At 41.6% G+C, this 14,520-nt stretch overlaps 2 protein-coding genes across 2 annotated transcripts; both read right to left on the reverse strand.

The window, feature by feature from the left end:
• Positions 1-826: 826 nt before the first annotated feature.
• LOC119734032 lies at positions 827-2,508 on the reverse strand. The gene is made up of 2 exons (XM_038207412.1): positions 1,880-2,508; positions 827-1,407 (listed from the first exon to the last, which is right to left on the reverse strand). Exons 1-2 carry the CDS (start codon positions 2,469-2,471, stop codon positions 869-871), a joined length of 1,131 nt encoding a protein of 376 aa, XP_038063340.1. The 5' UTR covers positions 2,472-2,508; the 3' UTR covers positions 827-868.
• Positions 2,509-5,312: 2,804 nt separating this feature from the next.
• LOC119733761 (carboxypeptidase B-like) lies at positions 5,313-14,209 on the reverse strand. The gene is made up of 11 exons (XM_038207128.1): positions 14,052-14,209; positions 13,390-13,471; positions 13,173-13,286; positions 12,449-12,577; positions 11,524-11,625; positions 9,889-10,011; positions 8,088-8,207; positions 7,201-7,291; positions 6,806-7,011; positions 6,039-6,126; positions 5,313-5,512 (listed from the first exon to the last, which is right to left on the reverse strand). Exons 1-11 carry the CDS (start codon positions 14,144-14,146, stop codon positions 5,322-5,324), a joined length of 1,341 nt encoding a protein of 446 aa, XP_038063056.1. The 5' UTR covers positions 14,147-14,209; the 3' UTR covers positions 5,313-5,321.
• Between the last annotated feature and the right edge of the window lie 311 nt (positions 14,210-14,520).

A 14,520-nucleotide genomic window follows, 5' to 3' on the forward strand; every position in this document is an offset into this window, starting at 1 on the left:
ACGCAGTGCCTGCCTTTAGTATAAAGAATGGGTTCGTTGGGGGGGGGGGGGGGGGCGCTCCCTGGATCCGCCCTTGATTATGGCAACCACACTTTGCGCCGTTCCCGGCATGCTTCTAATATACAGCCAAACGCCACAAAATTTCAGTGTGGCGTCACTTGGCTGTGTATCAGGAGTTGGCTGGGAAATTGTACCTTTTGAACATTTCGACAGTATTTTGTACGATATGGGTGCACACTGGATGGAGCATAGGCCTACGCACGTACACAACAATTAACGGCGCACATCATGGGCGTCGCCAGGATTTTTCCGGGAGGGGGGGGGGGCAAAGCACATTTTCCCAAAAAAATTCTTAACTTTTTTAACATGCATGTATTCTCAATTTAACATATTTCCGAGAGTGGTGGGCAGGGGAACATTTGCCCTACCCCCCCCCCCCTCCCCCAATCAAATAAACAGCAATATGGCTTTGCATCTCTTTTCCCTTTTTGTTTTCCTCTTTCTCTTTTTTCTCCCCCCCCCCCCTTTTTTTTCCAGGGGCAAGCGCACCCCTGCCCCTTTGCCCCACCTCGCGTCGCGTCGCCCATGGCGGCATGGCCCACATACCGTTCCGCCTCCACAGACTACACGGACTTTGTGTGTGTACAAAAGGCACGAGGGATTAACGTGTTTAGACGTCACCCGGAGGCGAGGCAATCTTGACGTCTTTACCCGTCAGCCGTGCATGTGCACAAAAAAATAGCCAAGTGCGTGTTATCACGGCCTCCGGCGCGAACTGCTTCCTAAGTTAGGTTCAATTTTTTTTAATAACTTCTAGTTTATTTTTTTCCAAAATAATACATTCCAGTCAAAACATTATGGTTTTGGGTTAAATTGACCACTGCTGCATTTTTACAAGATCCTTAAAACTGTAGTTTGGCAAATCTGCGACTCTGCCAGTTTCCGTGGTCGAGTACTTTCTTGTTGTCATGGGACGCTTGGTGGCGCTATCTACTCTTGCAACAGGGGGCAGACGAGAAAACTTGGGCAACTTCAGTCCAGTGGCTTTTGCGATGGCCGCGCCCGTAGAATCGTCCATTTCACTGTTAAGGCCGTCAATTCTTTTCACCTCCGGACTTGGTGACCGCTTAGGCTGCCTGGTGTCGCAAACGAAAACTACAGACGCCGTCTTTCGCACCTCAAAGTGAGTTTCGTTTTGTGACGATGACAAAGTTTGAAGTTCCCGCGCTTTTTTGCCATCTTCGTTGGTGACGGCGGCTTCGTCTGGTACCGCGTCGCACAGAACGTCTTGACATCGTAGGCACAGTCGACATTTGTGGCACCAGCCTTCGAGTCCGATGATTGGGTCGTCTGCTACATAAACTTTGCGCCGACACTGCAGGCACGTGGCACGGAATAGAGCAGGAACTGCAACAAAGGAAAACAAAGTACGAAGAGAAATTAATTGGAAGAAATTAAAGGTAAATTTGATTTTGCTTTTCCTTTTTGTTGTTGAGGTTTTACTTTTTCTGTAGGCCACTGTGCGTGTCGGCCGGCGTGCATTATCAGGAAGGCCGACTTCCTGTAAAGTAGGCCTAATGGTCACGCTTACCAAACCAAATACATATGCCTATTACTATAAGGCGAGAATTAATAAAAACAATTTTCTGTCAATTTTCTGTGGAGGCTAAAAAGTGCTAAGATGTGATTACTTTTATATTATTATGGAAAGGATTTCAAGTTAAATTCTGAGGGAAATGAACATTTGAGGATTATCACTTTTATGTATAAAGGCTCACTCACTAACTAAAAAAAAATATCTCATGAAAAGTGGTTCTCCAATTAACTTGTAGACATTTCCGTACCTTTGGCTTCTTTTTATTTAAATAAAAAGACTCACATTTGGAATGTGGCATTTCGTAGACGAACAAGTGACCCACGTCACGGTAGCACGTTCCGCTCCTGGGAACCTTGGTGTAACAGCAGATGTTACTCCCCCTGATGACGTCGTACACGTTGTGATGCAAGCGGCCCTTGTCCATAGCCATCTCGGTGATGGTCACCGTCTCGACTCTCACCGAGTTGGGCCCGAGCCGCTTCGCCTCGAAAAACTCCCTGACGGCCCGCTCGACCTCCGCGTGCATCCGGTAGAATCGGATCTCGGAGAGGAGGAACGCCTCGGTGATGTGCTCGGGCACCGCGACCACTTGACCGTAGCGGCCGTAGTTGAGAAGCACTCGCAGGGCGTCGGCGTCCCGGTCGATGCGGTAAATGCCGTCGGAGGGAGCATGACTCCCCGTACAAACATCCTCATCGTCGGGGTCCAACAGAAGGGAGAGGAACTCGCTCTTGAGCCGCTCCAGGCTGGCTCGGGTCGTCTCCAGCATGGTGCCTCCCAGGTTGAGCTTGACCCACTGGGTTTTGTCGATGATATTCTCGGCGGGATAATGCTTGGAGTACGCTGGGAGTTCTCCTTGACTGCTATGTGCCATTGCCGTCACGAAGTATCAAACAATGTCACTTTGAATAAGAACATTATTGAGTGTTAATTCAGCAAAAATGGTATGGCTTGATACGGAGTTTTAAAATGAGCTCAACATTGAGCGAGATATCGATATCGTACAACTTGCGCAAACGTTCTGTTTGGCTAGTCGTGAGCCATTGCAATCACGGACAATCTCAAAGGCAGTGTCCCGTTTAATTAATTCTTACACGCAGCATATTTTAGCCAAATCAGTATACTGTTTGGTACGTGTATTATTTATTTCGTTCAAGTGCGACATTGAATTGAATTTTCAGTTAATGATGTCGTTACACAAAGAAAACCAATGGCCTTTGTGAATCGAAGTGAAAAACTGGAATGTCGTATGCCTTCATCAATTCATGCATGAGTTATTATTTCGAATTCAAAACTCACTTGGCCCTTATGATAACGATAGTCACAAACACAGTACCGGTAGCTGTCAAGCATACGACACATACTTAACCGCTACAATCAACCATCGTTACTTACAACAGATACTCGATCGTCTACAGCCGTCAGTCTAGTATCTAGCTTGATATGATCAACTAAGATATTCTATTGCAAATGTGTGTTGCCGGCTCAGTCCATATCTAACAACCAACAAATTGGGAAACTCTTTATTAATAGCTGTCACATACCATGAACGGTCCTATTTATATAAAAGATCATTAATCATTCATAGGTCCGTGCCACTTGTGGGGCCAACACGAAGAGCAATATTAGATGCGATCGATAGGGATGAAAAGAACGATCTTAAGGGGGGAGTTTAGTCCACAAAAGGCCTGATCAATTATGAGAGTGACAAATGCCCCCCCCCCCGAAACTTTGCTGGCAAAAAAACTGGCGCATGTATGGAGCGTATCGTGGTCTTCCAGAGGGCCAGCCTATAGGGTTGCAGACCGAGTAAATAAACTGCCATAGATCCCAATGATAAATGCCCCCACTCAAAAATTCAGGAAAAATACTCACAACTCTCCAAGGTATCCCAGACACAGGTTAACTGATTACTTTTAGGAGAAATATCCATCCGAAGATGATCACCCCTTAAAAGGGTCCTGAAGCCCATCGCCATTTTGAAAAACGACGCCTACACTCCATTGCAAAATAGAGCGCTTTTAGGGCTCCAATTTCATCCAAATTGCACAGAACTACAGGCTCACAGTCCTGTGCACGGCTTCCACCCATATTTTTTAAAAACCCTCAAGCTCACGGCCCACAATATGCTCAAATAGCGAAGAATTTGAGGGCATGCAAATCGTGATTTAGCCGGCGTAGGCGATTTCGGACCGATTTACTGGCCTGCAACCCTATATATAGTGTCTGAATGACTTTTGACTTATACTGATTGTAAACCCGGGCAGTGCTATCGAATAGGCTTACCCCGTAACGCAAATAGGAGTAAATCCAGCCCATCGTGTAGATAGACCAGATTAATGAGAAAAAACCTTGTAGTAAATAACCATTCTGAGTTGTTGAATAATACTTCGTGTAAGCGCTCTCCGAACAGCTTTACAACTTGTCTTATCTTGTCTTGTTCAAAAATATATTTCACCCTTATATCGCACTTCTTTTTCACAAGTGTACAAAGAGGCACGGGAAATCATTGCAGTAAAAATTTAAATTATACCTTTCAAGTTTCGCATTTGAATACTTCCCCTATATAACCGGATTAATTATAGGAATATCCGAGGATATTTTGTTTGCTTCGTGCATGAAATAAATTTGGGGTCAATCAATTTCGTAAAGTTACAAGTAATTATGTTCAACATGTTAATCGATTTATTGTCAAACTTCCGATTCATTCTTAAATTGCGATAAGACATTTTCTATAAGCGGGAAATTTGTACACAACTCGTTTACAGAAAAGGGCGTGACATTGACAGAGTTGTATAGGCTATATGAGGACAGTGGTGGAACTAATTCTTCACAAGTTTTAAAACAAAACAAGACAAAATGAAAGTTTGTTATAGATTCAAAATATTATATTAAAAAATTAGCTTCATGTTATTTCAATTTCTCAGCATATTAACTTAGCACATGATTTTGTTAACTTACGACTGTGCGTTTGATGTTGTGTCTTATAACCAGCAAATACTCAAAATGTTAATTGATTTATTCACAAACTTGTGTGTTTCATTCCCAAATTTGCGATAAGACATTCCGATAAGACATTAATTAGACATTATTAACAAGTAGGCCTACACTGCGTCCGGCCCAACCCAGTTTCCACTGGTGACAGTGTGCAACTTTAAGCGATACTAGTAACAGCATGTTACATATTGCACCTGTAATAACTAAGGTTAAGGGCATTGGATTTGTGATCTGCTGGTAAAGCTGCAGGTTGTGGATTCGAGTCCAACCCTGGGGTCATGATGCGTGTGCCCTTGGGCAAGGCACTTTGTCACTCATTGCTTCTCTCCACCCAGGAGTAAATGGTATACCTGTGAGGGCAGAGATGGTTAGTGTGGTTGATTTAGCTGCTTGGCACCAAAATGGCAGCATCGAGCTGTATACTCCCCGGGGAGCTGAGATGGTGTTTGGAATGTTTGATGGGCCCAATGAGCAGGGGTAATAATGATGTAGCGCCTTGAGCACCAGTCCTGGTGGATACGTGCGCTTTATTATATATTTATATAACTGAGTGATCGTCGACTTATTAGATTGTGCGTTTCAACTACTCTGCGTTTGATTCAATGCTTTACCACTATAAAATTAGCACTTTCGCATCAGTGACACAAGATATAAACCCATTTTAATTTCCCAAATGTTTATTCCTTAAAATAAACGCGGAATATAACATGTTCTATCCGTTGATCGGTTAAGGTAATTTCCCTTTGACGAACAGGCCGTAGGTCACCAGGCCGGCGAGCGTCTCTGTCCCCGAGGGTATGATCTGATCGGGCGGCAGGAGGAAGCCGTATTTCCCGGCGTCACGCAATTCCACGCCGTACGAATAGGTGATGTTCAGCTTGATGTACGTGAAATCGGCACTTGATCCAGACGACAAGTCTGAACAAGATAAAAGTCAAGAAAAACACAAAATAAACAAAAACGATGAAAACGTATGACCAACATTTTTGAAAGCGAAAGGTTTTCGAAACATTTGAAAAAAAAGGAAAAGTACAGTATACAAAAATCGGCACTTGATCCACATGACAATTGTGAACAAGATAAAAGTCAAGAAGACATAAAATAAACAAAAAAGATGAAAACGTAGGTGAAAGCGAATTGCTTTCGAAAAAATGGTATTTATGGATAGAATTATATGGTCTTGCATGGTTAGCTGCATTACATTGAATTTGTAACACTTTTTGGATTCTAGGGCTATATTACTTTGCCAAAAAGTAATGCATTTGTTTGGGTGTGAGACACTTCCTTTGACGTTTCTTTATACATTTGTCATTTTTTTCTTTGGAAAACATAATTGGTAGTAATTTTCGTATGACAATTTTGAACCCCCTCCCCCAAATGATTTCATTTTTTGGCAAAAGAACTTGAGGGGCTGTCATTTTTTTATCGACAGCTTTGTACTCACAGTTGATGACATTCGCTATAGATCCACACTGATATTCGGTTCCATATACTGCCTTCAGCGATGCGATACTTTCGTTACATCCTTCCAACTAAAGCAAAAGTTATTATAAAAATATAACCATCGAAATTTCAATATCAAAAAACAGGTAAGGCCCTCATGAAATGTTTGTTTCTTATGCTTTATACGCATGCGTGGCAGTCGGTCAATGAAAACAAACTTACGAATTGCAACGGTGACATTAATAATTTGAATTGAAATTCCCAAAATTTGAAAGTCACGTCTCGCAGTGACATCACAGCAACAGCGCCCTCGGGCATTGGTAAACAGCCAATTAATGTGCAGGTTGTTGGGGTGTTTGTTTGTTTGTTTGTTTGTTTGTTTGTTTGTTGTTTCTATAAAATAAGCTCCACGTTTTTTCCTTCGTCGACCAAGCAATCAATGCAAGATACACGTTAACATAAACAGAACTGGAGCATGAAAGTTCGTTTCCAGTCCCATTATTATAATGATACGAGCTCTGTAACTCAAGTCCCCAAAAGGTATATATTTTATTTGGGGTCTACCCGATGTTCCCCAATATATGTTCCCCAAAATCCTTAGGGTTAGGGTTAGGGTTAGGTGGTTAGGGTTAGTGTTAGGGTTGGGGAACATAGGTATTGGGGAACATAGGTATGCACCCCTTTTATTTACTTCACCGTACAGAACTGTTAACACGGGGAAAAACAGAAAGCGTGCATGGAGTCTGCTCCCTGTTTAAAGTTACTTACCTGGGCTTTGTAGTCCGGTGGTAATTCCTTCGTGTAGCCGTAAGGCGTCATCCACAGCTGACTGTAGCTGTGGAAGTCAATGAATCCCTTGATGGAGACCCCCGGCTGGGAGACCAGGAACTGGGCCACGTTATACACCTCCACGGCGAAGAACGGGAAGGGACCGCAATACTGGTCGCTGCACGGGTCCTGACTGGCACCCTCATCTGATATTTCACGGACAAAAATAAGATTGCACTGATCAATCCGGTGTGGACTTCAAAAGTTTTCACGTATTCGTCGAAAGCAAGACCGGTTTATTATAAGCCCCCACTATGCGCACCACTTGGGAAAAACACGTGGGCCTCTTGACTCAGTCACTCTAAGTCAATTCAACTGTATAGGCATATACTTACCGGCAAATTTGACGGCAAAGTTCCGGTTGGGATCGACACCGACACAATCCGACCCCGTGTTGTTCGTTCTTGTCTTCCGCCACGCTCTTGCCTATTGAAATCAGGATCAACATACTATTGATCATCGTCGGTACCAAAAAACGTAATACCAGAGTTGTATTGGATTCCACCACAAGTCCAATCACAAGTTAAGTCAGGAGAAACAGGGGATGAACAATGATAACAAATTCTTTTCTCACAGTTAATTTCAAGTAGTGTGTCACTTCGCTTGAGACGGGATTAGAAAGGTCAGCCTATAGTCAAGTTTATCGCAAGTCCATCACAAGTCAGAGCGCAAGTCGGATCGTAAGTCCGTCAGAAGTCAAAATGCATTTGTAACTGGAAAGCACTCAGAGAGCGCAAACTTCGCCAAGCTGCTAAACAATTACCCGCCATATTGTCAGTACACCCAAAAGAAATGTTCGCCTATCCACTGGACTTCCATCTCCCCATAGTACCAAATGGTTGAGTCCATTGACCTGTTGGTTTTTTGTGTGCGCGCTATGCGCTCTTAGACTGCACGATGCGTTAACCACACACGTGTCCCGTTCGCGATTTTTTTCCCAAACGAGATCGGATAATATCAGAAAGGCGCTCTCACACTGCGTTATGCATATTCATGATGTCCAGGGATTTTATAAGCTGTATAACAAGGAATAATGGTGTTTGAATCACTGACGATTGGCAGCTGATTCGTGGACTGGTTGAAAGTAGTCCTGACTTCTAATCAGGTGATCCGAGTTCGATCATGTGTGCGCTTTGTTCATGAATTTGCAGAACACTCCTCAAGGCTCAAAGATGGTATTTATCAAAGATGGCGGCTGCATGCAATCGGTCTATACGCCTACATTTGGTTCGGAGGTCCATGTGTAGGCGTAACCGTCTGCGTTCACCAAGGGCACGATGAACACGTCGAACGTGTCCAGGAGAGTGGTTACGTCCTTGTCCGTGCCGTATTGATCCAAGAGCTGCAAGAGAAAGCATTGGGATTAGATTAGATTAGGATCAGGATTAGATTAGACGAGATTCAGTTTGCGTCAACGTATAGGCCTAGAGTTCAGTCATTTGCTTTCCAATATCATCACCACTCACAGAATGTTCAAAACCCAACCTGTTATTGGTTCACCTCAGTAGATATTACACTTTTCGAGAAAACAATGAAAAATCATGGTCAACCTTTGGCTTACGAATCGCGCTTTTGTCTAGATATATAATGCTATTCAATTGACTGATCTTTGAAAATTACCTACATTTCTTGATTTCTTCGATAATAAATTCGATAGGTTACTTTTGGGATAGATATACAAATGATTCTATACTCTCTAAATTCCAAAGAGTGAAATTAGGGACCAGACGTTTTAGAGTGAAAATCACTCTCATTTTCGATTGACATAGTCTGAAAAATGAACCACTTCAGTCGAAGCTCGAGTGAAACCTCGATCTTTACGATTGAAGAAATTTCACTCTAAAACGTCTAGTCCCTAGTTTCCGACCGTGGGAGTGAATCTTCACTCGAATGGAGTGAATTTTCACTCTTTGGAATTTAGAGAGTATATATAATGCTATTCAATTGACTGATTTTTCGGAAATGACCTACATTTTTTCTTGATTTCTTCGCATAATAATTCGATAGGGCTCTTTTGGGATAGATGCAAATGATTCTATATGCCTTTAAGGTTACTAACAAAGAGTAGATCATTAGACTAGGATTAGATAAGATTCAGTTTGCATCAATATTAATGTACAGTTAGACAAAATCGCACTTGATCCTTTTATCCGCTGCAGTCCTTCCGTTCAGCGTATAACTTCAAGTTACACACTTTTCAGACAAATTATTAACACCTTTAGAACTCCAAATAATTATTCGTCAGTTTTGCGAAGAATTTCAGAGTGATCTTATTCAAAGCAATTGAAATATGACTGCAAATCAAATTTCATTTGAGAAAAAAAGTACAATGTAATTAGGAAAAAAGGACCTTAATGATAATACGTGAACGGTGAACTAACTTATAGAGACGCAAAACTGAACTCAGGTTACGAATTTCAAATTAAAAGGTAAAACTTAGTTAATGAAAAATAATAATAAAATTCAATACGTTATTATAGGTTTTCCCGGCCAATTTCCTGAAATGTTCTAAAAATCAGTCTTTCATTTTCGTCTGAATATTAATGCACGTCTTGAATCCTATTTCAATTCAACGAAAGTTCGATCGTTTTCATTGTCCGAGCAGTCGGTTTTGAGAAACAGACGGCCAATTCCGTTTACCTGTGCATTCATTTTCGCAAGCGCACCTTTTCGCGCAGAGTTCTGGAATACAATTTCGTGAATGTGCAATCAAAAGTACATTTTTGTCATTCAAAATAGCAGATTGTATCACATAACATTTAACTAAAAAAGAAATAGAATGGCCAATATTTGAAATCGCCCCCTAAAAGCGAAAAGGAATCTGAATGAGGATAAACGAAAAGTGCTGCTCAATCACGTAGTTGATTGAACTGAAATGGAATCGAATGCTCTGGTAGCGAAAATGAAACGCGTGTTCAGAGCGATTCTCAAATTCAGACGAAAATGAATGACCAATTTCCAGAAGTGAATGAACGTTTTAGGAAATTGGCCGGGAAAACCTATATTATTTTTTTAAACCGTACGCTGGCCGTCATGAACATTATAGTTGCCGGTCCGATCCATTCCCTTGCATGCATACCGGCTTGAAAGTACAAGGCTGGGCGGAGTGCTGCATTAGATGTGTCTCTTTGCAAAGCAGTGCTGATCTGGTAGCAAAATACAAATAACACGGTCAGAGAATATAAGACGATTTAGCATAGAAGTTTGTTTAATTACTTTATAGACCTCATGCGTAGCAGCCATCTTAGATGACAATGCCTTTGTTTTGCTGGGATATGCATGAGAGAGCCTTTTGTGCATTCATTGGTAGTGAATTAACATTAAAAAAAAATATGCCTTCTAAGATGGCCGGTACGTATGAGGTCCGTAATATTACACTTGGTAAAATGTTTTGGTCCAACGTGTGATATTTTTCCTATCGCCTGTACCTCTGCATTTTGTAATTTGCGATTCAACTATCAATTGTGATGCGATCAAGCTACAGGGTCGTTTGTCGACCCTGGTCAATTTTTTTTATTACAGATTTGAAAAGAGCACAATCTCAGCATTACTGCTGTGAAAACCGCATGCTGGTACCATCGTTAGTTAAAAAATTATGGAAGTTGGAACACCAAGAGATGTGATGAAGTGATGTGATGACAAAGGGACAAGGGCGGATCCAGGGGGGGGGGGGGCCAAAGGGGGGCCATGGCGCCCCCCCCCCAAAAAAAAAACGAAACCATTTTTTTTTTTTTAATGTGACATCGCAATAAAGGCAGGCAATGAGTACACCACCATCTTTTCCTCAAAAAAGCATTGGTTAAAGTGGTCAGAAATTGCCTCAGATCGCACCACAGAGCATCTAGAATCCCAAAAAAATTTGGGGCCCTTAAGCGGGCCCCGAACCCCACGCCGTAATTTTTTTGACCCACTTTTTTGGGGGACCAAAATATTTTTTTACCCCCCCCCCAAAAATTGTGTTCTGGATCCGCCCTTGTGTGATGAAGTGGCCTTATTTTGGCCTGAATCTCCAAATAAAAATTCCCGACAAACGACTCATATAGCTTGATCGCATTGTGAAGAACTTCACACGAATGGTGTTTATTTGGTAGGTAGTTTGCTATTCATAACCACTGGCTGAGGATGACTGCATTAAAGAGTGTATCAGAGTTATAAATCATAGATGTCAGATATGTAACAGGGACAGGAAAAAAGTTGACCTCAACTTTAAAGAATGACCCATAAGAATTTTTGAGTCATGAAAAAGTTACTTCTTGTTTCCCCATTTTTATTTCCTAATCGGATTCGTACAAGTTATGTATCCTGGCCCAATATTTTGCTTACTTACTTCACATATAAATGCGTTTGATTTTGTCTTAGTCCAATAAGCAACTAACGCAAATGTTAGGAAAGTATCTGAGCATTGTTAATTTGTGAAGCAAATAACAACAAACCAAATTGTTCAATGTGTACTAGTAGAAACTTTATTTCGTTATTTGTTTCACAAATTGAAGTGCTTCTGATTATTTTTAACATGTCGCTTTGTGAAGCTGTTTGAACTAAAGAACAAAGTTATTACATGTTTAGTGTTTGAAAAATGTGCATTTTAGGTAACCAGATTCAGTGATTCTCATTCAAAATCGCAGATCAGATTTTGGTTGTTTTGGGAGGAAGAATACCTGAATTCCATGAATCCATCTTCCCTCAAACGTCATCCCAAGGTGGTGCAGCCTTGTCATCTTGCGATAAGCGTCAGTGATGTTTCTTGTCCAATAAAAAATCTGGAGGGGGAGAAACTCATGGTTTTCGAATAAAGGCATCGATTTATCCTACTTCGCCTGATGCACAGATCCTAATTCAAACTGGTACAAAATGCCTTGTTTTGAGAGTTGAGACCAACACGAATTCAAAAGTCCTGCACTTGACTTATCACCGCCGAAGAACTGAATAAGGCTAGCACGTGAAAAGCCAAAGTCCAAATCATTCTTTTTCATTGCAATTTGAAGACTTATTTTGATCTCGTATGAAATCTGCTGATTTAAATGACTTTCTACGAGACCCCTGAGCTGCCCACCCCTACCTCAAACCCCGCCCCGCCCCCCTCGGTCAGACAGAACGCACGAACTTGTCCCCGATAAAAAAAAAATCCAGGATGTACCAAAAAAGACAAGTTTAAACTCGTCAAAGATAGGTTAAACTATCTTTGTCATGATCATGACGAGTTCAACCCTGATCGTTGTAAGACACTCCATAAAAGTTGTCGAAAGTTCACCACAACTTTGTTTGATTTCCGTGCAGAAATCGCCCTTAATCTACGACACATGTTGGAATCTGGCCGATAAATGTCCTGTGTCTATAAAATTTGGATGTTTATCTTTCTTGATATGATGAGTTTAATCGTTTGATCTCGTAAAGCGCGTATCACAACTCTTTCGTTTTCTAAGCTAAAGTAGTCTGCAATCTGCGAGAAATATTGGAATTTGGCCGAGAGATGCTATGTCGGCCGACACATGACCTGTGACATAGTTTTACCACCGCAAGGTACTTTAAAAAAATCAGAAGAGATAAATTTGTTTATTAAAGCCTGAAATGTGCACATTGTACCTCTTGGTAAGTGTGGTATTTGCCGTAGTCGAAACCGGTGGGTTGCAGACCGAGCGATGCGATCTCACTCGGCCGGGAGCTTCCTGCCATCTGCTGCCTCGCCAGCTCCTCCACATTCTCGATTTTGACCTGAAATTTTCAAAACGGAAGATGATTTGGGAGGATAAATGAAGTCACAACTTGTATCATTCTTGAAATTTTGGCAAAATCAAAAATTCGAAGGAATAATCAAGTCACAATTTTCCGTCCTTTGTTTGACATGTTATCAATGTAACATCTTTTACTGGAGATCAATTTATATAAATCTAAAGAGCCTGCTCTTTTTTTTAACCCCCCCCCCAAGCATTATCAAATCCCGTCCCAGATGTCTGGTGCTAAAATGGGACAAAAGCAGGAAATGTAGGCTCTTATCATTCAGAAACTTCAAAGCACTCAGAGAGCGCGAACCTCCGCCTAGGCTAAACAATAATTTCCCCGCCATATTGTCAGTACACCCAAAAGAACTACTCGCAAAAATCCTTAATAAAAATCCTGGATCCAGACCCAGATCCGGATCACTTCCAAAATCTAATCGATTTGTACTTGTGCCAAGAACTACCCCTAAACATGTCATGCACATCAGTCCATAACTTTTTGAGTTATCTTGCTAACAGACAAACCAACCAACCAAACCAAACAACCGACAAATTCCGATGAAAACATCTCTTAATTATTATGCTTATACCTCCGTTGTGAAATTCCCCTTTTCAAGGTGTTTCTGAAGTTGTTTGAGGCGACTGGATGACACCATCAGATCGACTGCTTGGCCCGCGGCTCCTGGGTAAGTCCAGAACGAAACCTGAACAACGAGGTGCAAGAGTTTAATGCAATATTCTATAATCAATTTAACGGGAGCAATTAAAGGGTTACATCAGCCTTTAACACGACTGTTTCATTCCTACCTCGAGATTTGGATTCGTCTTGATGAGGTGGAGCGTCTGAACATCGTCCTCTGTCTGTGGCGTTACCGTCAGTACTTGGTATCTGATGAGAAAAAAATGGTCTAAAGTTTACTGACTGCTTTCTCAAGGTCCTTAGAACCGGAAGCCTAGTCGTGACGGAAGACACACTTAAGCTTTTTAATTTTCGTAATTGTTGAGTTTATATTCAGTGATCTAGTGAAAGAAATAATATTTGGACCGATTTTCAGTCGCTGTCAGCTGACCCTTAGTGTGATCATCTGGAGTCCAAATTTGATTGTTTTCTCGTCAAATCTGGCTAATAAAACTAGTTATCCAAGTTGATATAGGTCACTAGGTGTCATTAAAATGCTTTCAACTGTAGGAGAACATAAAGGATAACCATTTGTTGCTTTTAAAGATACTTGGTACTTGGTGGTTATCCTCTTCAGAACTCCTCGAGGAAGTCTAACTAAGAGGCTTATTTTATTTTTGTGTGTGTAAATAATGGCGCAAACAAGCTGAATTCCCTTATCAAAGGGATTCGGACCCCAAAAACAGCACACAAAAAAGAAGCATTTATGTTTAAAAAAAAAAACAAATAAATTGAAAATTCACGAGAAAATTATTGAATTCGTAAGAATTTAAAGGAGTGAAATGATTACCTTTCTGATGTCCCCGAGGGCGCACCAACCACGTCCAACGGTAGCAGAGCGCCGATCACTCCCACCAAGAGCAGCATGTGCGTTAGCCCGGCCATCGTTCTTGTATATCTGAGTGCCGCGTTTACTCACTCGGTTCCCACGACAAACTGTTGCAAGGGTCCTATATACCGGCACTTTTATACCAAAGGGTTCGCGTGACAGGAAATATTTAGCTAAAAATAAAAACCATTGTGTAAGTAAATAGAAAGAAGCACGTGCTTTACAAATGTCGAGATTACGCCACGAGTGCGCTCTTGTAAAGCCCATACAAACAGTCTCGTGACCCATCTTAATTTAACCTCTATACTCCACAAAACGCTACATACACAATTTTATTATTGAGAGAATTTGTACGAGTGACAAAGCACAATATTGAACCATAGAGCAAGGACCTTGTTTTCGTTTCCTGTGGCAGGGGCGGTGCCAGGTT

Source organism: Patiria miniata, unplaced genomic scaffold (assembly GCF_015706575.1).
Source record: "Patiria miniata isolate m_02_andy unplaced genomic scaffold, ASM1570657v1 HiC_scaffold_26, whole genome shotgun sequence".
In the NCBI taxonomy this organism is placed as follows: domain Eukaryota; kingdom Metazoa; phylum Echinodermata; class Asteroidea; order Valvatida; family Asterinidae; genus Patiria; species Patiria miniata.

Bases quoted from the DNA above. Each gene is read 5' to 3' on its own strand.
- LOC119734032 (XM_038207412.1), bottom strand. From the start codon at position 2,471: ATGGCACATAGCAGTCAAGGAGAACTCCCAGCGTACTCCAAGCATTAT. The intron at 1,408-1,879 runs GTGAGTCTTTTT...CCTTTGTTGCAG, and splicing joins CGAAATGCCACATTCCAAAT to TTCCTGCTCTATTCCGTGCC.
- LOC119733761 (XM_038207128.1), bottom strand. From the start codon at position 14,146: ATGGCCGGGCTAACGCACATGCTGCTCTTGGTGGGAGTGATCGGCGCT. The intron at 13,472-14,051 runs GTAATCATTTCA...TTTTCTCATCAG, and splicing joins CCCTCGGGGACATCAGAAAG to ATACCAAGTACTGACGGTAA. The intron at 6,127-6,805 runs GTAAGTAACTTT...CTTTTGCTTTAG, and splicing joins CACCGGACTACAAAGCCCAG to TTGGAAGGATGTAACGAAAG.